Genomic DNA, 24,898 nt, shown 5'->3' on the forward strand with positions numbered 1-24,898 from the left:
AAACTAGGGTAGGCCTACAGCCTATCAACAAGATAGCCTACTTTATATCATGTTTTTATTATTTATAAAACAAAGAAATGCGTGTAGACAAAAAAGCGAATAGAAAGCAATGGACAAAAAGTACAGAATATGCAACAGAACACATTTGATCTCGCGCAGAGCGAATTAAAAAGCCGCTAATAAAGCATACCGCACATATCAGGTAATTTATAGAACATACATGGGCTAAACACTCGAGTCTGAATGTGATTTTGATGTTAATATAATGTTACATATTCTTGTTGAGGAATGCAAGCATTATGCTCGGATTAAAGTCGGCTCAATGTTTATGAACAATAACTCCGTCTGAGGAATCTACTCAAACTCTGCAAGAGCATACAGATAACAGTGTTGAGCGATGATGTTTATTCCAATTGCTTTTTGTTATTAACATCATAATCAAAGAAATTTCAAAGTTCTGTGAATCTAGATAATAAAACAAATGTTAAAGCACAAATATGAAGCGGCCTATATACCGGACAACTTTAAAAGACATAGGGACAAATTAACAGAAACGATTCATCAACTAAATTCATTATGCAAGGTCATTATGATTACTTTAAAAAAGGGTAAGACTGAATTATAAATTGGGAAAATTAGTCTAGAGCCCTGAGTTCACACAAAAATGAAAATTCCGTCATCATTTACTCACCCTCTTGTCATTTCAAACCTATATGACTTTCTTTCTTTTGCAGAACACAAAAGAAGATATTTTGAAGAATGTTGGTAACCGAACAACAATGGTACCCATTGACTTGCATTGGTTTTGTGTCTATAGAATTTAAGTGAATGGGTCCTGCCGTTATTCAGTTACCAACTTCTTTAAAACATCATCTTGTGCTCTGCAGAAAAAAGGTCATACGGGTTTGATGTCACAAGAGGGTGACTAAATCATAACAGAATTGTCATTTTTGGGTGAACGATCCCTTCAACTGCATTAGAAAAAACATTGTAGGAGATGTAGTCACCAACAAGCAAAGCGCGTCATGTTACCGGTAATGAAGAACATCTTCCTCTTCCTCAACTACCCACGAGGGGAAAACATCTAGTGCTACTTCTGTACTTTAAAAGATAAGGAGGCACTCAATACAGGATGCCTCTCAGGCAATATAATTTTAAATGTAATCTTTCGCAACGGTGAAACAGAGGAGCTAAAAATACGAGCATCGAATAAACACGACTTGTATTCTGTTTCACATATAATTGTCAAATTCAAGCTTGGGGAGGGAAAACTAATAGGAAGAGGGAGGGATGAAGAGAGAGATGCATGTAAAAGGGAAAGTAAAAAAACATTTCTTTCAGGCACGTGTCGCAATTTTTGCTCACCCTGGAAGGGGCTTGAAGCCTGCTGGGCCAGCGTCAGGTGCTCCTCGCTCAGGTTGTACACGGGCTGGTGCTGGTTAATCTCAACGCTGGTGCACACGTTACTGTCTCCATGCAGGAAGAAAGTGAAGGAGCAAGACAGATGTTCTCTGAAAAAGACAGACAGACAGGCAGGTGTTTTAAATTGACACACCATCAAAAAAGATACATCGGATTATTCCAAGTAGCAAGCACTTTACAACATGACGTTTTCATTAAACTGTAATCAGCCTGGATATGTAGCAAACTGACACCGAGCCACATAAACAGCATCACTGAATTTCTGTGAGTCACTTCTTTGCCATCTGAGAAGTGATTATCAAATCCCTAAGAATGAGTCTGATGCAGATCACAACTAAAAACAGCCCTGTTAATATCACAGATGCATGGAAACGTCGCACGTCATTGAGAAGCGGGGGTCTGCGCTTTGACCTCAAAACTACGCTGTGTGTTTGACCTCATGAATATGCGAAAGGATCTATAGTGTGTGTAAAAGCACAATAACAATATTATGCGTTGGTCACGCTCTGAGCTTTAAAGTAGGGATGCTCCGATCCACCTTTTTTGCTTCCGATACCGATTTCGATACCTGAGATTCAGTATTGGCTGATACTGAGTACCGATCCGATACTAAGGTAACATTTTTAAATTGCACAATTACTTAATAAACTGTGTGCATTGCTGTGCAAGACATCAAGCTCGACTTAACATTCATTTCCTGACCCGTAAAACAAAATATCAAACAAATGATTCACAAATTTTGTGAATTATTTATTAAACCAGCAAAATAAAACAAAATGTTCACTATCTTAAACTTGAAATTCAAAATTAAAGTGGAAATTAAGCAGCTGAATAAAACAACTGCTTCACTAGCTTGATAAACAGGTATAAATTAATGGAAACAAAATCTCTGAATAACTGTTATGTGCAAATATAATTTAAAAATCAATGCATAATAAACAATAAAGCAGCCAAAATTGAGCAAAAAAATAGCTTTACTGCTTTAGATATTCAAACCGGAATCTGCTCTTTTTAATGCTTTAGTCATTAAAGCAAAGTCCACTAAACTAAGCTAAAGTTTAGTGGAAATCAAATTTAACATCCAACACCGAAAGATAAATAAAACACTAGCTTCCCTAGCTTGGTAAAACTGCACATGTAAAAATAAACGGAAAAAGATATAATAGTTTAGTCGGTACAAATAGAAATTCAAAATCAAATTATCCCCAAAACTCACTGCATTGACATCTTTATTTTTGTTCGTATACGTGTTTGCAGACTTTTTGGTACAGTTCAGGTCTCAGATAAATATTTACGCTCCACCATGTCGTACCGCGGCTACAGGTGGTCTAAAGCCATTGTTCGCTATGAAGGACAGCGGTTGCAAATCCATAACAATGAAATTCAGTATGCTTTCAGTGATTTTCGCTGCTTTCACATTACCAGATGGAAATTTCTGAATTCTTTCCGCTGTCTCCTCCAAAGTTAGCTGCTTCGTACCGTCTCGTTTTAGTTTCTTCAGCTTATTGAACTCGGCGTGCTTAAATTAGTAGTATTATAATGAACAGCTTTATCACCAACCCTCGGAACATTTACTTCGCATGTATTGCAAACAGCGGTGTAACTTGTTGGCGTAGCTGTTCTAAAGTAAATCTAAATGGCAGATATTTTGGCTCGCTCCGTGCTGTTCGCTGCTCAATGTAAGCTATGTTCGCTTGTTCACGCGCACTACGTACAGAGCACGTTGCTAGCGTATGATGTCACACGCTTCGCAAAGCACAGCCACGAGAGAGTTTAAGCGCCGGTGTCTCCAGGAACTTTTACATCGCCTAGCAGAAATTTTATGTCAGCTAGATCGGGTATCGGTGCAATTTGTCACCGATACCCGATCTAGAATTTTATTCAGTATCGACGCCGATTTCCGATACAAATATCGGATCGGAGCATCCCTACTTTAAAGTATGAGCTTATAAACATTCTGAACTACGCCTGCTCTCTATGTGCTTAAAATCTTTCGTTTATATGGTGCATTAGAGTTGCTCTGCTGGTCTGGATTCATCACAGGCATTAAAGCATCTTAACACCATTGTGGTCAATTGGCAAAATGACTAATTATGTCTATAAAATGCCATTGCATTGTGCATTAAAATCACAAATATTTATATACGTTTATACATCCAGCATTATAGCACAGGAAAGCAAAATTTTCACTGAAAATGCTCAAATTTTATTGGTTTATTTCATTCATCCATTACACACAGATATTATGAATACTTAAGTTCTCTAGTTCTTCCTTAGCTGGCTGCTCCAGTACATTGGAAGTGAGAAAAGCTTTATAACTGTGGTCAAAAACTGGCAAAAACAATAAAAAAACAGCCATCAATGTTGATCCTGCCAAACATCTGCATTTAGAAAGACCCAAAGAACAGGGCCAAAAACTAAACCCACAGAGAAAGACACTGATTTGCAAATACGTCACGCCTGCACGAAGTAAACACACCACACTGGCCCCATGCTCTACGACAGCCCTTGCATTGTGCTAAAGGAGAATGTTGGATTGCAGACTGCCCCCTGTAGAGACATAACTGCGATCTGACATTACTGCTTGAATGTCTCTGATTTCAGTCTTATACAGACCTCACAAAACTCTTAAAGTTTCTAAGCAACACAAAGTGAGGTCGATACTGCTGCACCATAACATCTGATCACATGAACACGGTGTATGAAGACAAGTGTGTAGACCAAAAACAGCATGCTTCTGAAGTTCTCTATTCATCTGTGGACAGAGCAATGTGCACATCACTGACCAAACCCCAAAACAAAAACAAGATCACTTGAGCCCAGCCTCAAGAATTTGCACTACGCAAGATCCAAATGCCAGTGAAGAATGCCTTGGTGAGAGAGCTAATTTCCAGCATGCTGACCTAAAGAACGAAAGAATATAGCACTTCAGACTTGAAAAATATTGTGGTACATGCACAAGTATTTTTATTTTCACTCATGTTCATAGTTTACATTCATTAGCCTTTTTTACCCCAGTTCTCCGGGTGCATTTTTTGGCACTATTCCCTCAAATGTGGTAGTTTCTGAAGCAGTTCCTGTCTAATTGCAAGCACAGGCCCACACCACACATGTTTCATAGTCTAAAATCATTCCAATCGCCTCTTCTGTCGAGTATCTCCTGTTAGCTCCATAACTACCTGTTCAAATTCACCCCCTGCCGCGCTCCACAAAAACAGCAACGATTGACTGACAGAACGAAAGACATTACCGTAAAATGCCATTTATATTCATAAAGCACAGATTGTCAACTTTGATGAACAATTAGATTATTTTTGATCGCACAAATGGTTGAAGAATTATGGTCAAATGAATACCGCTTGGTAGAATGTGTTCGCGACGTGACGTCCGGTTAAAAAGGGTTAAAGTGATGGTTCAGTTAAAAATGAAAATTCTGTCATTATTCACTCACCCTCAGGTTGTTCTAATCCTGAAATGTAATATTTCTGCTAAACACAAAGGGAGATATTTGGAAGAACGTCAGTCCCAAAGAGATCTCATCCCCCATTGACTCAAATTTATTTTCCCTACTATGGCAGAGAATGGGGGATGAGGTATGTTTGGTTACTGACATTCTTCCAAATATTAAGCAGAACAAAGACATTTATACAGGTTTCAAGCAACCTGAGGGTAAGTAAATGATGACAGAATCATTTTGGGTTGAAGTATCCCTTTAAGAAATTGCTGATTGACTGGCTCTTACTGGTCACTGAATAAATAAAAAACACCATGTCCAATTAGTTAATCCAAAAGCCTAAAGTTTATTTCCCAAGAACTCATTGTGTCAAATGTTAAGAGAAAAAGACACTAAGTAGAAGCTAATGAGGACCATACAAACTTTTAGTAAAAATAATAATAGAGTAGAAAGAAGAAAACATTACTACAGATCAACTACTGGTGAGAAAAACACCCGTAAGAAAAAATAAGAGGTGACATTCCACAGTTTTTGCTGTATTGGGCTGCTACTGACTTCTTGAAAACAGCAGCTCTGGTCAGGGCGTAGCAAAGCGTTACTACAAAACCCACAAACACACATCACAAACTTTACTGCACAGCTTTTAATGCTGCACATTAACCCACATGCTCACACAGGTGGTGTCTGCGGACGGTTTATCTGAAGAAACTCCTCCGTCTAAGCCAACGGTCTGCCATTGGAATACTTTACATTTAATTGCCTTCATCTTTGTGCACCGATCTCTGTCTACAAGAGACCGTAAGTGTCTAATAACTGTCACTGTTGACAAACAAAACAAGTGCTGGGGAGATGATTTGGTTAAATGCATCCAATCCCAATCACTAAGAGAGAAGATGACACAAACACAAAAATCTACACATCACCCTCATGACAGCCTCAGTCATCCATCACCTGACCGAAAGCAGCACCGATATCAGATGACCAACACCAGGACATGGTGTTACACACACACTCTTAACCTCCACAGCAAACCCCCAGGAAGACTCAACTCGCTGTCAAACACTACTGGAGAGTATTGGCACTCTGTACAGTGTTTACCACAAAAAGAGAACTGAGAGTTTCTGAACTGCCTTCAGATTCAAGCAGTAAACCACAGACAAACGGCAGTTAACATAGAAAAACATGAACACGAATGCATTCATCAAACATCCACCAAACAATGGCTTTACACACAGCGGGAGCAAGAGACAGAGTGAAAGAAAGAGAACATCCTCTCATTCATAAACCATATTTCTTAAACGTAAAGCTCAGTCAATAACCAAATTTAAAAAGCCTCTAGACTCGACGGCTGACTGTGCGTCTCATCGTAACAGCTGAACAAACCCAGCGAGACGTTCGCAAACAAAACGTTTGTTAGTCAACAGTCACTTATGCTAATTAAATGTTTATTGATCTCGTGTAACAAGCTTTCACTAAATACAAAGCCTATGTTCAAACTAAAGTAGATCTGATTGGCTGCAGATCTCAGAGAACCTCAATCTTGCCAAAGATTATCACAACAGCTGCACATGGAAGAGTGTTATTGTATTAAGCTTTAAAGCAAAAATCCCATAAAATAACACAGAATGAAAGTAACACCTGTTTTGCTTATTAGTTTTGACCAAAATTAGATATTAAAAGTTGAAGGTTGTAATTTATGCACCACCGGTTAAAGTGAACAACTGTACCCTCACATACCTCAATCTGCTATTGGTCAAAAATTTTAAAAGTGAAGACTTCATTTACAAAATGAGATCATACTTTGCATAAAGCAGATCTGTAAAAGGCTAAATATAGTCACACAAAATTACATTACACACCAACTTACTTAAAATACAGTCCATAAATGTTCAACCTAAATATTCAAGTTTACAAGAACCAAGACTATTTTAATATTTTTATAAAAATGAGGGCACACCAGACCCTGGAACATCTCCGCCCAACTGTAAATCTATCCACTCCACAGGAATGAGAGGACAGGAGCTTCAGATAAGAACAATCTACAGAGTCGAGGCCTGAGAAGAAGAGACGGATGAAGATGAGAAGGAGAGGAAAACAGGTATAAAGATAAAGAGACGGTTGACATTCACCATTGATCTCTGTGACCAATGCTTGCAGTCAGCGAAAAAATTTGTGTGCTATTGATGGAATGAGAACAACGATGGGAAGTATATGAGTGGAATGTCTGGAATCTCACCTCTGTCTGGTGGAAGTGTGTTCAGAAAGCAGCGGAGAGTATTTGGATAAAATGGGAGTTGTAGTCTGGACAGGGTTCTAGATTTACATCCTCCGGACTGACCCTGACCGGTCTAGATTTACTAAAACGTGTTTATTGAACCTGTCGAACAGTGGAGGGTGAAAGAATGGTTGTCTCTGACAACCCGGACGTGCCTTTGATTTTTCAACATGGGAACAAGGTGTGGGAGAACACGAGCATGAGTCTTAGATGAAACGGATGCACTCCTCTGCTTTTTCAACCACATCGAAGCAACAATAAAGCAAAAACAATATTACTAGGTCCAGTGTGTATTTTTGGGAGGATCTATTGACAGAAATGCAATATAATTTCCATAACTGTGTCTTCAGAGGTGTATAAAGACCTTACATAATGAAGCAAATGTTTTTATTACCTTAGAATTAGCTATTTCTATCTACATACGATACGGTTCCCCTTGCATGGAGTTTGCCATGTTTCTACAGTAGCCCTAAATGGACAAACCGCTCTACAGAACATGTTTCATAAATGCATTTTCTTCCTCTGCAAAAAGCCAAAACATGACATCATCTTACTCCTGTGTCAGCCACAGTAATGCTTCGAAAGGGAGGGGTGGAGTGAGCCGTTGGTTGCAATTCGCAACCTCACCGCTAGATGCCGCTTAACTTCATACGCTGGACCTTTAGAAGGTACAAACTTTTTTCTGCTTGTTTATTTTGCACTGATATATCAAGAGGCAAAATGTGTTAACCAGAGCTTTGGTTTTATGGAATTCTGTCCCTTAAGAGAGTGTTAAGTGGAAGTGTATGACAGTTTTATGTAAACCCATAAAAGCGCATTCCAGGCTGCAGTTCATTATAGGTGTGCATTTAGAGGAACGCTTTGCATTTGTCCAGTGGTGTAACAGTGCACGCATTTCTGCAGATAAATGATTTTTTGCCCACATAAGCGTGTGATTTCATTGAAGGTGATCGCAGTGGGTGCGTACAGATGCGCAGAAATGCGTGCGGCTTCACCCAGGCAGGTATCGTGAGAGATATATTTAGCGCTGCAGCCGCAGTCTATCTGATCCGATACTGTCCTACTAAAAGCACTTGAATAATGCAAATGCAAAAACTGATTGCAGATGCCTCTTTAATAACCAGTACAGTATAACTACGACACTATTGGTGTTGAATAACGCACGGTGACGTGCGAGGAATGCATCGTGTTCCACAATGGCTCACACGTCACCAGCCCCCATGTGAACACTGGCCATAAAGGAACACACTGGATCCAAGGATTAGCGATGGTAACAGTTCTACCTCTCACACCCACCGCGAGAGAGAGGGGGAGAGAGAGAGAGAGGGGAAGAGATAGAGGGACAGAGAGGGAGAGGGAGAGAGAGAGAGAGAGGGAGAGAGGGAGAGGAAGAGATAGAGGGACAGAGAGGGAGAGAGAGAGAGAGAGAGAGAGAGAGACAGAGAGAGACAGAGAGAGACAGAGAGAGACAGAGAGAGACAGAGAGAGACAGAGAGACAGAGAGACAGAGAGACAGAGAGACAGAGAGACAGAGAGACAGAGAGACAGAGAGACAGAGAGATAGAGAGAGAGAGAGAGAGACTACTCTGACCTGTATGAAGGATGATGTAAGCAGCTAAAACACATCGGGTTTTGGTTACAGAGCAGCGCCGTGTGACAGCCCTGCCAGCCAATAACAGAACCACCCAGTGACTTTGTATAGTTACAACAAACACACACATGTAAAAACACAACAGCTATTTACAATTTGAGTGTGTTAACCATTTCAAAATAAACTACCAACAAATAAAAAGCAAGATCCCTTGCACTCCAGAGCCGTTCGCTTTCCCGCAGTTCCTCTAATTATAGAGCAACCACAAGACACTTTGTGCCCGTACGCCAGACAACAGGGCACATAGGAGAACAGGAAGGGTTTTGGTTTGTTCACGAGCTGGAATTCTTAAAAAAAAAACTAGGAGTGCGAGAGGAAACCAGCGGCGCTGCGGAGGTTGTCTGTGTTTTCCGTGAGGAAGGATTTAGAGGGCGGGCGTCAAGATAAAGAGCTGGTAGGGACAACACAGGCCTGAAGTCTAACAGGTTTACTGAGGTAATCCCTCAAAAGGGAATGCAAGTATGTGTGTGCATGTATGCAGCGGTTCCTGCGCGCTGCTTAAACGCACCTTACCTAATCAAACTGGCCCACAGAGGTTAAAGATAACATGAACCGGCATTCGCAATGAAACAATGTGGAGTGAAACAGACTGTTCATCAGGAAATAATGGGTGGGACTTTTATTTATCTGGATTTGATTTGATTATGAAAATATGAACAAATATTATCTTTGTCAAAAGCATTGGTTTGCTTAAAGTTCATTGTCACTTTAAATATGTACTACGGTAGTCAATGGCCTAAGGAATGATTAGGTTTCCAACATCCTTCAAAATTATATATTTTATGACAAAACAAAGAATTATACAGGTTTGGAACAACTAAAGGGTTGAAGACATGTTTTTTGTGAGCTTTCCCACTTTTAGCAAATAAATCTAAACAAACTGTTTACTAGCAGCAAGAGGGACCGAACGCGTGGACATCAGTTACTAATCGAAGGAAAACATAAATAGGGACATAATGTTAAGACAATGAGCCAGTTATAGTTATGACTGGTTTAACTGGCCAATTAATCCAACGCTGGCACTTTTAGTCAATGACACGAGCCACTTGGAATCCTCATTGTGACACTTTGAGAACGAATACTTTGGAAAGACGTGTATACACGAACAACACAGATATTAATTAAAAACAGGGGCGAGAAGACACCACACAGCTTCACAGTATTCCACTTCAGAGGCTGATTTAGTCTCTGCCAGCTTGTCGTTCATGAATGGAGCTGTGAATCAGAGGTGTTTCTATGGCACGCAAGAACCCACAGCCATATTTGTAACAGGTGATATCCTTCGAGGTACAGATGTACCGTTCTGCTTCGGTAGCTCTTAAGGGACAAAACGAAACACCTCCTCGGCGGAAAAAATACACATGCTTAAGACTTGAACACACAATTTATCACTGAGGGATTTGGCACTAAGAGAGAAGCAAGCAAGCTCTGGGAATCAGTGTAGCGGGCGGTAATGCTAATCACCACCCATACCATTACTACACTATGTTCTCTGCTTCCGAGCCTGTTATCTAAAACCCTCAATGAGCTTGGATTGTGAACCAGTTCACTTGAGGCCATATCTTATTCTAGGAATATAGGGAAGATGAACTCACCTGACATGACTACTCATTTTACTACATTTTGCCAATATTATGTAGTGCACTGTGTAATAAAATAAAGCTGACAACAGATCAGCAGTTAGACTCATAATTGAAGCTGATAATGATTTATGGGATGATTTTATAGAAACTTAAAAGGGGAGAAATGCAGTTTCAACACTTTTGTGTAACAAAGGTTTTTCAGATGTTTAAAGTTCTTTATGGAACCAAAAGGTTCTTCAATGGCACCAAAGACCCTACAAGCGTTTGTTCTCTTTATTCATGCTGTCCCACCATAGGACACATTGACAATTTCTATGTCAACAACCCATTTACAATGCAAGGATGAATGTACAGACTGAATATATTTACGGCTTAGACCTGCCTGTATTCTTTAACATCATAACTTCACAATGACTGCATCTCTACTACACTGTGTGTAAAAGAAAGGGAAATCCTTAAAAGAATCATTTTTGACACTGCTGAATCCCATCACACTATCTGCACCAATCTACTAATGGGGGATGGGTGGGTGTCAGTGTGTAAGTGAAAAGGTTGAGCTGGTAGGAAACACTGTTGTGTCTTTTTCTGTCACATCGTAATGATTTGCTGAGAGAGAAAGAGAGAGAGAGCGAGAGAGAGAGAGAGAGAGAGACTTGAGTATTTACATCCCTGTTAACAGATCTCAGTATCAAGCTTGTGTGTTTTAACCACAACATTAAACTGTTATCAGGCTTCCCTGTTGCAAATACAGATTTCTGTGCGAAACACTTATCTGTGTAATTCGTTGAGAACGTAGATTTCAACACCTGTATTTTTAAGCTGCTTGAAAGCTGTCTGGCAGCAGCGCCAAGAGTATAAATGACCTTGAGCATGATAAGAAAAAAAGAGCAAACAAATGTCTCTGTGAGGAAAGAACTGTGGCAGAGGGCAGAGAAAAGCCGAGCTGCTCTTTTTTCCCACCTTTACACACACGTCGTCTCAGTTTCTTATCAAAGAGCACAGATGCTGACAAGTAGAAATGCAGCGCGGGAGACGGAGTGCCTGCACAGCCGCAGTAAGCAGCTAATATGCACACACAGAGAAGAGTGCACTGCAGACGGAAATCTTCATTCAAACCCCGATTGCCTTTGATTTCCTATAATAAGTATCATCGCAGCTACCAAAATGCCATTAAAATGTGTATTACCCGAAAGCGCAAGAAATGCAGCCATCAACAATCTTTGTATAAATACTTATGTCTCTATGCCCACTGTGTAACACAGATTTAACATTTGGGTCTTAAAGGGTGATGGTAATGTTGTTGGCTTAAGGCCACCTAGTCTAGATCACATCTTTGCTCTGTCTACAAACCACAGCTTCATAAACAAATGTGTTTGGCGTTTAAGGACCAAACTGAAGGAGGCCAACAGAAAAGATGTCAGAGCACTGCGTAGAAAGTGTTTTACAGACCACTACCCATCAGGTATAAAATAACAATTTTGCCATTTCCTAAAGGCTACATAAAAAACTTTCTAAATAATATTATTAATCGTATGTGCACAATTCATAACTGCATGCTATACAGAGAATACAAATATCTGCATTTCATCAAAATGACTAAAACCACTTTTCTGCTCCAAGGCTAAGCAGGCAGAAAAAATAGAAATCAATAATATCACAGCTTGACGAATCAGTCCCAATAGATTCAAGTAGAGCCCTGCATTACTACCCACTGCACATTTAGTTAAGCTTAAAATACAGTTTAACGTAAAGCAAATAAAATGTCACGTCCCAACCCAAGTGATGCACAAAAGAACATTTTAAAAGCGCCAAGCAGAAGTAATGCTCATTATACCTCTTGTTTATGGGCTTCTCGTCCTTTTCGTAGGGTTTGACAAACCATTTGCCGATGCGTACAAAACTGCGGTTCATCAGACAGCGCTCCAGCAGGTTATGAATGGCTTTGAAGAGAAGAGTACGACATTCATAGGACAGACCGCTTTCCCATACACCGTCGTCCTCGCCTAGAGAAAAGACACACACAAACCTGGTCAACAACTTTTGCTTTAGAACAATTTGAATGATGTCACAAGAGTAAATACGATTATGATTTTAAACATTCGGACAAGAAAGAAATGAGCCGAATATTTTTATTCCATAAAAAGCTGCTTTCTGAACATACAAGCTAGGGCGCGTTGTTTCTCAAGCCTGGGGAATCTAATACTGTGCTTGTTCCCTTAGCAAGGGCATGTAACAATTCACATAACAATTTCAATTAAAACTGCGCAGCACCTGAGCACTTGCATTTAGATTCCAGCACTCCAGACAAACACTAAACCATTTAAAATCCTGGGACATTAATTGAAATTAAAGACACTTCTGCTGAACCACATTTAAAAAAAGAAAAGCTATTTTAAAGCAATGAGATAAAGCAATTTTGATTTGACTGATCTCAACGCAATGGCATCTTGCCTCTCACTGGCTGCTCTCGTAGGTATAGAGTCAGACAGGGCTTTAAATCGGAGCGCTGGTTTGTTTCTGGATCACGTTCAGCTGTGGCCTCCATGCTTCAGTAATCTCATTAGGAGTCACTGCTTAAACCTGGCAGCTCTTAAGCTCCTTTCAAACATGTCCCTGTGCTGCACAGCTCCCATGAGCACCCATGGGCTGCAAGCATTACACCACCCACACCCGCCTGTCTGCCCGCCCGTCGGCCTGCAGATGGATACAGAGCAAATCCATTTGATGGAGTAGTAACAAACATTCAAACAGGATTCCCTAGCACTACAGACACTTGAAACAACACATCTGCCACAATGTCTTTAATAAGACATGCGCTGTTACAACACAAATGCACGGCACTATTTGCATGCAATTTTGCATGTAAGAAGAAGCCTATTGCTAACGACACAAACAGGATGTGTCTCTTCATGTTTCTAAGGAGGTGTTTGTTTTACATAATATATGTCATAATATATAATGTGCATATTAATTTTGTATTTATAAACACATACACGAACACATACAAATACATCAATAGAGGAAAATGTATATGTATAATTACATTTTTATATAAAACAAATATTTAATAAATGTTTTTTATTTGTGTTTATTTTACATTTTCTTAAATATGTACGTGTATGTCTTTATAAATACAAAATAAATATGCACAGTACACAGACATGTATTATATTATATAAACTTTTATTCTACATTAGCCTTTATCTCTGGTTAGCATGTCCCATACACAACTACGCCACTTGAAATTCACCAGAAAGCACTGCAGGGTTATGCAGAATCGATAAAATCACACACAAAGTTTTGCATATGGAATTTTATTCACTAAAGCAGCATCATAAAATAAGTAAAAAAAATGTCAAATGAGGCTACTCGCGAATTGCTTTTAGCTACCGTTACAATACATTACTAAATGTTTAAGTCATCAATAAATCCTACTTAAATCAAATTCTGTAAAATACCACAGATTCTCCAATAACACAATCAGCACTGCAAATATAAAGGCAGAGATTCAGCGTGGGCCAATCAAAAGGTCATTCAGTCAGAGAGCGTCTGCATGCAGTGAAATAACAGCAGGCTAAACGCAGCTGAAAAACTGGAAACCGGCCAGGAGGCGAATCTATAATTCGTTGATGTCTTCTGAAAAGGGAGCAAGTAGCACAATTCACTTTTAAAGGATGTCATTGATTTGACTAACAGCTTGGCAACAATAAAACACCTTGTCTTTTGTTAAAGCGAAGAGAGAGCACACCAGAAATCAAGAGAGAGAATAAGGTGGTTTTGGCTGTCTCATGCATCTTTTAATACCTTAAATATGGGGGCAGCTACTTTTCACCTGTAAGCTGATAAACGCCCTCAACAGAATCATTCTTGGTGAGAAACATCAGAGACCATGAAATACTTCCATTCATCATACATGTGAAGAATAGGCATTGATCGTTACGATTTACAGAAACCTGTTCTTTTCAGGCCTTAACTCAAACTGTGCAAAACATTTTATTGCACATTAAAGGAATGGTACATGAAGTAAAAAAGGAGATTTGAGCAAAATAATCAAATACTTCCCAAGCAAAACACACTTCTCTTACCTTAGCGGAAGCTTGATGCATCTGCGGTCAAGACACAAAAAAGTCCACTCACGACTACACCCCTAAATACGATAATGCCATATTAACCATCTCAATTTAAGTATACGTAGCTGATGTCAAATCTGCTTTACTGTGTGAATGGCCATTTAGTTCGGCTCTAAATCAAACCTCATGTTCACCATTTCTACTGTGGGAAAGAGGTGCCTGGTTTCGATCAAGCGTACCCTTTGACCTTGTCTCTCTGGTCTAACCACTGACCACAGAGGGAGAACTTACACAAACAGAAGGACACAGAAGACTTCAAGACATGCAAACCGTGAAATACCAGAAAACAACTGATACTTGATTACTATGAGTCTAAAATAAGTAATTTATTCCAAATAAATGCATATATGATGCATCTCTAAATGCATTTAATCTTTAAAAAAAATCCACAATGACACTGGCTGTATTATTTTGTCATAATACAATGACAAACAGCTGTTAAGGTGCAGTTAAATGAAACAAGCAAACAGACTATAGCACAACAACAGGAAAAATACAGGTGGCTCAACAAACACAAACGTGGGATAGATGGACATATATTCAAAAGATATTATAAACGCCACTGATATTGGCATATTTAAGCACAGTCAAAGCCAGTTTTGAAGTGGTGCACAGAGGGCAAAAATAAAGCACACCGTGAGAGAATATGAGATCTTGCCTATTCTGTCCCTCACATTTGGCGTAGTTTTAATCACAATCCAATTGAGCTAAAATGATGTATTACAATTTTTAATCTTGATAACAGCATCACAGTATGTATTAAACTGTAAGGTATTTGTTTGAGCCCTAATGTGAATATAAATCCTATTCCTAACCAATAACTTTTATATATTTAATTTTTATTAGCTTTGTTACTATAAATTATACATTCTAAATATAACAAATGATTACAAATATTAGTCTATACTAATATATATTTGATTATATTATTAAACAATATAACATTTTATAGATCAATAATGCAAAGTTCAAAGTTATTTATATTGATATAAACATTCATTATAAAAATTTATTTATGACGAGTTAAAACCATAAAATATATAACAAATACTTGTATGTAATTATACATTCACAAATCAAAATAATTCAAAAGAGAGATACACACATTGAAAATATACATGCTAACCAGACCCCATACAGATATCTGTTTTTTTTTCAGGAGCATCTCCCTGTATCATTCGCCGAAGTACACCAGCAGCGAGTGCCATATAATCATCCTTTAGACACACAGGCTCATAATAGCAGGACAGATAGAGGAGTGGTGTAACACTGCTCCCTACAGCCACAGGTTCCTATGCAGGAGTCATTAGATCAGCTGTAGGGTCATTAAACAGAGAGATTAATGTCTGCTCAACCATTTGCCCCAGGGGACCGAGACAGTCCAGGGAAGAGCTGGAGCCGTACGCTACAGGAGCCTCTGTTCTCTCGTTCTGCTTATTTTCTCGGTTCTGCCTTCTCTCTCCATCTTTCTTTACTTCTCTCCACCTCATCTTCATCCTCTGCTGTAATCTGTCTTCGCTCTCTCCGTGCACACCTCCATCCCTTTCTCTTCTCTGCTTTGTTTTCCTTTCTTCGACTCGTTCGCTCCTTTTCACAGACTTTGAGCTCACAGCCTTAAAACGGCAGGAGAGCTTAAATTACTAATTAATGACTATTTCCTAAGATGACAGGAAGGCAGAGAGAAAGAGAGAGACAAGAAGGGAAGGCTCCTCCTGGTCTCTCCTTTTGAGAATTAAGTACAAAAGCCAATGCATCAGGACAGGGTGAACGAGTCAGAGTTACATCAGCACAGACACAAGCAGCAAACAATACCGTCTGAAAACGCTACCAGGTTTAGACCAGGTGCCTTCGAGCTGAAACACACAGATAATCATTGATTGATTTCATGTGTGGTACGGTCCTAACCATTAGGTCGAATAAAAGCGCATTTATGCAAGATGTAAACTGACGCTTGCAAACATTACCGGGAAGGGCATAAAACAGGATGTTATTGACAGCTGAAATTGCACATTGCAATAGAAATGAACAAAACAAAGCATTACAGAAATAACACATGGTCTTGCACATAAAGCCCTTAACCTGTCAAACGACACAACAAGATTAACAGGGGGGTAAAAACAGACCCCACACATGCGGCGAGAAGAACAAAGAGGAGCTTCGCGTGTTATGCTGAGCAGGAAACCTCCAGCAGTGTTAATCAGCCTGAATCTTTCACCAATAAAACAAATAACACCAATTTCAGGTGACCTAGAGATGTCTACCTAAAACGGACAAGATCCTAGCTGTTTTTGGTAGGCATGTGGCACAACACATTATCGGTCCGATCACGTTACTTGACTGTTATGGTATCTAAGCTCTGTTTAAAACACGGGAAGCGCTGCCGAAAGGCCGGAAAGCTCTAGGAAATTGGGAACGACAACAATGCTGCTTCTGAAGCGGGGAGACTTGTATTATTTCCTTTCATTTCTGCCATCATTTCCTGTTAGGGGTAAAGCACCAGAGCCACGAGTCAAGGGGCAAAGCGAGCCAAGGATTTACAAATGGCCTCCCTGGGATGATCTCACTCAGAACAGCCCCACAGTCTTCAAACACAGTGATGTCAGAGGAAAGCAGTAGCAGACACCATCTCCTCCAGCGCGCTCAGTTCTCTCTGTGTAGATGGGATCCAACATGTTTTCAAAGAACCTTTTCTCTGAGCGGCTCGGCTATGTGGCCCGAGGGTTCACGCTTCACACAGCATCCCAGCAGAAGATTCCTGCTCTTAAATCCATGGCTCATGTGTCTGACAAACAGTTCCAGTCTAGCCGTCAGCATGCCGTTGTAGTAGCTCAGTCCCGTCCTACACGACATCTGGACAAATGCTAAATAAAGAGCTTTCTTCGCATCTTCGAATGTGTCATTACGTTGGTGGGGAAGTCTCAGAGGGTGATCTGTAATTACGGCATCTGACAGCCACTGTGTTGTTCACCGTTAAAACATTTAATAACACAATAACAGAACTGTTTGTAACTCCGTCTTGCCTACTTTAACATTGACTTCACTAGTTTAAAAATAACAATTCAATTTGTAGTGAATAACAAAAGACAACTCCAATAAAAAAACTGCGTTTTTGTTACTCCAAGCATATATTTTTAACTCCAAGCAAATATTTAAATATAATGTGTTTACAAGATAAGAGACGCTACTATGGCTCAAAAATCCGGAGTCTGAATGCTAGAAGCCCGTCAGCATAATAGGTATCACCAGCAGCTGTCTTTGAGCTATGCAGTAAACAGGTAGCCCTTGAGAAAAAACCCAGAGAGGGGAAGAGAGAGCTCGAACAAGAAAGAGACAGAGAAAGAGAGAGTGAGAAGCTGCCAGCACAACTCTCACCATGGGGAGACAAGCAGCCGGGGGAGGAAGCGAACGAGCAGACGAGTGTCAGAGGAGGAAAATGAGGAAGAAATGAGCCCTACAGCAATTACCCATACAGACAGACTACAGCTCCTTAATTTCTATGCAAAAAAGATCATAGAGAGAAAAAGAGGAGGTGGTGGTGGAAGAGAGGGAAAGAGAGGAAAAGCAAAGAGTGGAGAGAGGGAGAGAGAAGACCTAATTCATGTCTCACTCTTGGTTGCCCCTGGATAGCAGCACATCAGCAATCGCAACAGAGGAGTGGGGGGTAGGGGAGATGATTGGGTATTTACATGAAAATAGAGGGCCGTGCTCTACCAAGGAGATGCTCATTTACTCTATTTACTATGGCATTTTGGTTATTCCACATCATTCCATCATATAACCAATAGAGTGCTGGGATTGGTTCTCTCCTTTCTTCTATTCAGAGCTAGAAAAAGCTGCCTCTCCAACATCAGCCAAATGGCCGAATGTTTCATTACATCTCCAAAACAGTACTACATGCTTCCCACACCTCTTGCAGTAAATGAGTACAAGGCGTAAAAAGATCTTTCAAGTTCTTCATTCACTCGTTCTTCCATTAAGACAGGCGTGATTAATTAAGCGGCAGTAATGGTGCTTGCTGTAAATGTAAAGAATTCAACAAGCTGCCAATCTGATAAGGGGTAAAACCTAGTGAGGTGCTGTGCTGTCTACAAGGTGGCTGCCTTCTAAGGGAGCATATTAATCATCAATTAAGCGACTGATCCCTTTTGTATCATTAAGCCCTAAAATGCTAGTTTCTTAGGCAACCCGCCAGGTTATGTAATAGAGTATAAGAAAGGAAAAATAATAAACGACAAGACAAGATCTTCAGAGACATGTTCCCCAGATAAAGTGTACAAAACAAGTTATTTTTTCCTGTAGGGATGCAAATCAGGTGTCTCATGGTCAAGTCTTATATGTTGACAAATATGCAAATATGTTGACATGCACATGCTATTTAAGAGCCCTTATCACATCTAGTTAGTCTCAAGACGTTATTGTAGGGGAATGTAAAAAGACAACTGCAAAGTGTGTGTTTGGGAGCAGGTTGTCGAGTATGTGTCAAGAGGGAGGTTTACACAGACTGCAAGTTCACACTTTTAAAACAAGGAGAAGAGAGGTCAAGTGGTCCTGACCCTGTAGTTTTTAATACACAAACATGACAGTCAGTCCTGAAAAACAGACTGTTTTATCTGATCCTGAATCAGTCAAAGAGAGAACGAGAACACATCATTACCAAAGATGCCCACAAAATACAATTTGGCCAAATTGGAAAAGACAAAGCCTAATGCGATATTTGATAAACTGGATTAGCACTCCAATGCAAATTAAATGTGATCTCAATTGCCATTCAATTCTGCAGAACAACAGGAGACCAAAAATACAAGAGGTGTTCGAAAATAAGAGAAGTAAATAAAGCACAACATTGAACAGGCAGGCCATAATAACACACCTCCTAAAACCAATGAAAAATACAGCAATATCTCAGCGCCCTTGTGGAAGCGGAAATTATGGGATGGGTGAATTGGTCATTCTTTTGGCCATAAGACTCCATTTCTGTCCTTCCTCCGGCACAAAGCTCAGTAATGAGGGTGGGTCATCGGACACGGGAAAAGAAAAGTCTCACCTCTTTCCATTTCTCTATATAATCCCATTTTTCTTTCTTTTGTTTTTCACTGTAATAGAGGGCATGAATATAAATAGAACTGGTCCAACGTCTTGGCCAATAAAGGAAAGCCAAGGTGGAAAACGAAAGCTCTTCAGAAGATATCCATGAAACCTTCAGCTCGTTCATGCATCAGTGCACTTCATTATTCCATCCTTCAAAAAGCTTTGGAAAAATATGAGGCAAAACTTCCTCTATTATATACTACTTTTTTCATGTCTGCTATCAAACAGAGGAATATGTGGTTACACACACTGGACTCAAGATTACACCGCATCCTAGACTCCACTGTTTCACAAAATGCAATGCAAATATCAGTAATCCCAAACAATAAGCACCTGCACAGTCAGGTGTATCCATGTGGGTGTTGAGACTGAACTAAACTTAAAAAAAAAAGTTTTTACCAAATTTCTATACACAGCAGCTCTACTGATCTAGAAGTTTTAAAGCAAGCTATCGACGCTGCTACACAAATAAATATATTTCATACAAAAACAGAGGAAAAGCTCCAAGACTTTCTAATATGCCTTTTCTTCGTGTCTTTAAGGGTTCTTATATGCATTTAAAAAACATTGCACTGCATATAAACTTAACAGCGCTTTTATGCGTGTCCGCAAGTAACAAACTGTCTGACGGCTAAACTAAGACTGAAGCATCAATAACTGAACATGCCTCCATGGGCCTACGGCAAATTTTGATGACGAGTTATCAAGATGCACACACAAAAGCGTGTGTGGGCGAGAGAGAGGAAGAAATTTAGAGAGACCACAGTGTGGGTGAGAACTCTATGTTGTTCTTGTGTGCCTTAAACAGTATTTCAATTGTTTGAATGCTTACCTGTAAGCTCGTTGTGGATGAGCTCAGAGAAATTGGGATCGTCACCCCACCAGAAGAGCCAGAGCTCCCGTCGTCCCTGCCTCTGACTCCGCCTCCACACGCTTAGCACGTCTGCCTTGAGACAGCGGCTGAAGCTGCAGAGGATGGGGTCCTCCTCGGTGACCGGGAACAGCATGGGTGCCGAGGTCGGTCCCTGCCACACAAACCTCTTCCATTTTATCCCAGTCAAATCAGCCTGGGAAAAAAAGAGAGAGAACTCAAGTTACCCCTCTGCAAGCAAATCAATCCACTTACTACCTGCGAAGAGACACACATATTAGGCGGCATTTGAAGAACATCTAAAAGTCTTATTGCTGATCTATTATCTGATTTTATGACTAGAGATAAATGGCATAAATGTGGTGGAACGGATTTCAGACCGACATCACTCGAGCTACGAAATGCTTAATGGATCCCGGCCCAGGAGTTAATCCTGTCTTAATGATCCAATGTAAGATCAGCCACACGCAGACAAGCACAGATAAGAGAGAAAGGGAAAAACAGAGAAACAGAAAACACAAGCGATACAAATGGCTCATAAATAAAAATACATTTGCATACAGTAAATAAATTAGATGGTAATGGCCAATTGAGAAAAAAGCAATAAAATACAATAAAGCCAGATAATCAAACTAAGAGGAAAATCAACTATTAAAAAACATAGAGGGGGATTAAATCATATATTCAGGGCTCCCATTAACAAATAAAAAACATGATGCACATCCTGATCGGCTTAATTGACATTTGTAGGGCAGGTCATGGAGACCTCAGTTTAAAAAAAAATGACTGCAGTGTTCATGCACAGAACTAGACAAAAACAGTCATAAATCAAAGATTCTCTTATTAACTGTCATAACAAGAAAGCACAGCACAGCCTAGACCATAAGCAAGCCTAACAACTGCCCTTCTTTCTACTTCATGCCGAGTTTGAAACAGTCAACAAACTAAAACCGAGACTTGGATAGACAACATCAGCCCAGTTGTTTACAATCATGTTCTTGATAAAGCTCATTTGTGGCGCAGCGAAACTTCTTGCAGCTGTTGTTCCAGCTATGGAAAATATTTTCATTTCACTTAAAAGCACAGATCAAACACCTGCACGATATGCAAAAGACGACATCAATGCACAGGATGCACAAAAAAATACAGTAGCAAAGGCTTGTTACACACTTGTTACTGAAACTAAAAATGGGACAAAAAACTAGCGGTTGATATTCTGAGACCGTTAACAGCTGAAGGGGGAAAAAGTCTAAATTGTTTTCAAGGCAAAGAGAACAAACTGGCAGGAATTCCTCTGGCGTGGTATTAAAAACAAGACGACAACCACACGAAGTAAACAGTGACTTATCCAACACAAGATGTTCCTTGAAATTCAATACAGGCTAAATTTAGTAACTACCACAATATTCAAAAACACCAACGGAAAGTGTGAGTGTTTTGAGAGCCGGGGTCCAAGCAGTAAGACTCGTGTTCAACCTTCCACTTCAACTTCAATGATCTAATGGGTCATGGCCTTTCACATAACTTCCTCCTTTCTTCCCTCCTTTTCGCAGCATCCATCCTTCCTCGCTTTCTTTTTTCCTAGAGCTTTACAAAAACTCCTCCAAGCACTGCCAAAAACGACAGCAGATGTTTCTCATGAGAATCAGAGGTCCACTCAGCCACAGGTGAAGTGACGCTAATAACCTCCTTAAAACATCACCTTCCCACACGCCTCTGTACTTCATATAACAGCTCAAAATGGAGGAAACTATTGGTCATTTTGACTTTTGCTCTCACTCCCAGGAGATGCTTATCAATAGTGTCTGTCTCACATTGCTTCAGCCACTCAAAGAAAGTCAATCAGCGCCCAAAAACCAATAGACCACGGAGACCTTCCTCAATGACAGGAAAAAGCTTTACATTCATCAAAAAAGCTGTGACTAATTTAAATAAAGTTTTCTAAATATTTTTTACAGAGATATACACAAATCAGACCAATTCAACTTGAAAAATATCAAACTCGAGTTGACAATGTGAGCAAGCTATCTGCAAAATATGTGCATCAACACATGATTTAAAATCAATGCATAACAAAACAGTTTCAACAGCAAACTTGCAAAGCAGTGAATATTATCTTTTCATTTGTATAACATCCCCAAAACTGAAACAACACATTTACATACGTTTTTGGTTTCTCGCTCTTGCTCTGAAACTTGTTTAAAAACCATATTTGCTCCACACGTGTTGCTAATGCTATGCACTGAAACTTTGATACGTGGGTGTGTGTGTGAAGCAGCAAGTTTTGTGTGCACTGAGGTGAGGCAGTTTCCCCATGAGCTGAGCTTTCCAGTTGTGCGCTACAATTACACAGAGCAAAACAAAACATGGTCAAACACTATATAAGCTTACATGTACTTACTCCGAGCGCCCATCTCTGTGATTATATGCTGACTTTTTGTCATCTGAATATTTCAAAGACCTTGCATAAACATACGCACCTAGTATTTGAGAGGAAAAAGTAAAGTAAATAAAGAATTGGCACACCTGTAACTAAGTGACAAAAAGAGAGAGAGGCACTGTCTGCGAGTGAATGAGTTTCTGGAAAACTGCAACTATTCATATTCAAACCATCAACCCATATATTCAAACAAAGTGTGCAAGCAAGCTCTCGCTTGAGCTATCCATCTTCAGATCATATCAGAGGTTGTGTAGTGGCAGTAATAAAACAGAGCATGACTTAAACTAAATTGAGGTTATATAATTCACCACAAGGCCTTGACTCTGTTTGTCTGGCTGTACTTGTTTGGCGTTTCTAGTAAGTGCCACATTTTGCGAAAATGGCCTATTAAAAAAAGTCAACAGATACCAAACAACGTGGGTCTTTAACTATTAAAATGACAAAAATGTAAGGTTCGTCTACAGCAATTATAATTTACACATTTAATGTATTAGAAACTTAATCCAAGAACAATAGACATCAATTGGGCGTGTGTAAAGGTTGAGTGTGTGTTTGTTTCTACAGTGCAGAAAACTATTGTAAACATCCCTGCAGGCTCCAGGAATACCCCATCTATTTCAAACCCCATGTCTCTTATTGCAGAGATGAGGTAAACCCCAAACCCAACACTGGTTGTTTTAAATCAAACAACTGGTTATGATAAAATGATTTCAGATGTAAAAGGTAAATGTGGTCGTACAAACAGACTCGCGTGTAAACACTCATGTAAACATCCCCAACTTGAGAACTTCAAGTTCGAGCTGACGCCTAAAAGAATGGGTTTACTACACAACCAAATCTCAAAATAACAGGTTTAAACACATATCAGGCCATTGATACTTGCAAAAACTGCTGTTAATATTCAACTTTAATCTTCGACTCACCTCAATCTATAAACACGTCAGAAAAATACAAACAAACACACCGTTGGCGTGTGCACAACCCTTAACGTATTTCATCCTCCGTTCAAAGCTTCAAAAAAGTAAATACACGCAAAACATGCAGCATGTGTTTAAATCACACACATACACACTGGGCCCTGATCTTGCTCGCTCTCTCTCCCCACTGGGGCTGATGTTAGCATGCTAGGCGGCTAAAAATGGCTGCTTTTCCTTTTAGTTTTTAAATCTCTTACCAGATAGAATAGATTGGAATGGCAGTCCTCCAAGCTGGCCCCGTTCGGTACGAAACAAGCACTCATCCTTTCACTGCGCGCTCGAACATCCCACCATCTGGGTTTCCATGGAAAAAAAGAAGGTTTCTCCGAATTCGAGTCGAATGTGAACGGAATTATTTTTAAACAATCGGTGGGGGAATGGAATTCAACAGCTCCATTCGATCGCTCGCGCGTCCCGCGATCGGCCAAAAATCGTATAAAATAACGGCCGCAACCGTCGACGGGGCCGCGGGGGGGTAAATTACATGTAAAAACCGAGCGGGAATGCGTTATTAAAATAGAAAAAGAAAAGGGAGAGCGAAAAGAGGCAACTCTCCCCCCTCCCCCTTGGTTTAAAAACGGTTTTAGCTTACAAACGGCTACCTTATACCTCCATCCCGACAGAAAGCGGGCTAAAAACGAGAAACATTCCGCGTTAAAATAATCGAAGGGCGACGAGAAACTACATGAATCGGCTCATTTTTTCTGAAAAGCCTTTAGTCTCTGTGTTCCTGCTGGTTTCCATTTGAATTCATGGATTCCTTTCTCTAATGGCGGCCACAGGGAGAACTCTGCCTCCCGGAGCCCATTGGCTGCTCGGCAGTCATGAGGGGCGTAACTACACTGTAAGCGACGCTCGCCACCGCTAGAGGCGCCGCCGAGCTGATGCATATCCGTAATGTGCATTACAGGTCGCAACTGGCCGACTTGCGCCCTGCGCCACCCGGTGGATATTTAAAGCAAACGCACAGCAGTGTTACTCAGACACTTGAGCATCTTCCCGAACGT

At 40.1% G+C, this 24,898-nt stretch overlaps 1 protein-coding gene across 1 annotated transcript in view; it reads right to left on the reverse strand.

Annotated features, from left to right (window-relative positions):
* Positions 1–24,674, reverse strand: part of med13a (mediator complex subunit 13a) — a 57,636-nt gene extending 32,962 nt beyond the window's left edge. The window contains exons 1-4 of the mRNA XM_056736389.1: positions 24,089–24,674; positions 20,436–20,670; positions 12,220–12,388; positions 1,366–1,511 (exon numbers count right to left, since the gene is read on the reverse strand). Coding sequence (XP_056592367.1) covers positions 1,366–1,511; positions 12,220–12,388; positions 20,436–20,670; positions 24,089–24,154 — 616 coding nt within the window. The 5' untranslated portion in view covers positions 24,155–24,674. The remainder of the gene's footprint in view (positions 1–1,365; positions 1,512–12,219; positions 12,389–20,435; positions 20,671–24,088) is intronic.
* Positions 24,675–24,898: the final 224 nt, after the last annotated feature.

This window comes from Triplophysa dalaica, chromosome 22, assembly GCF_015846415.1.
Source record: "Triplophysa dalaica isolate WHDGS20190420 chromosome 22, ASM1584641v1, whole genome shotgun sequence".
NCBI lineage: Eukaryota > Metazoa > Chordata > Actinopteri > Cypriniformes > Nemacheilidae > Triplophysa > Triplophysa dalaica.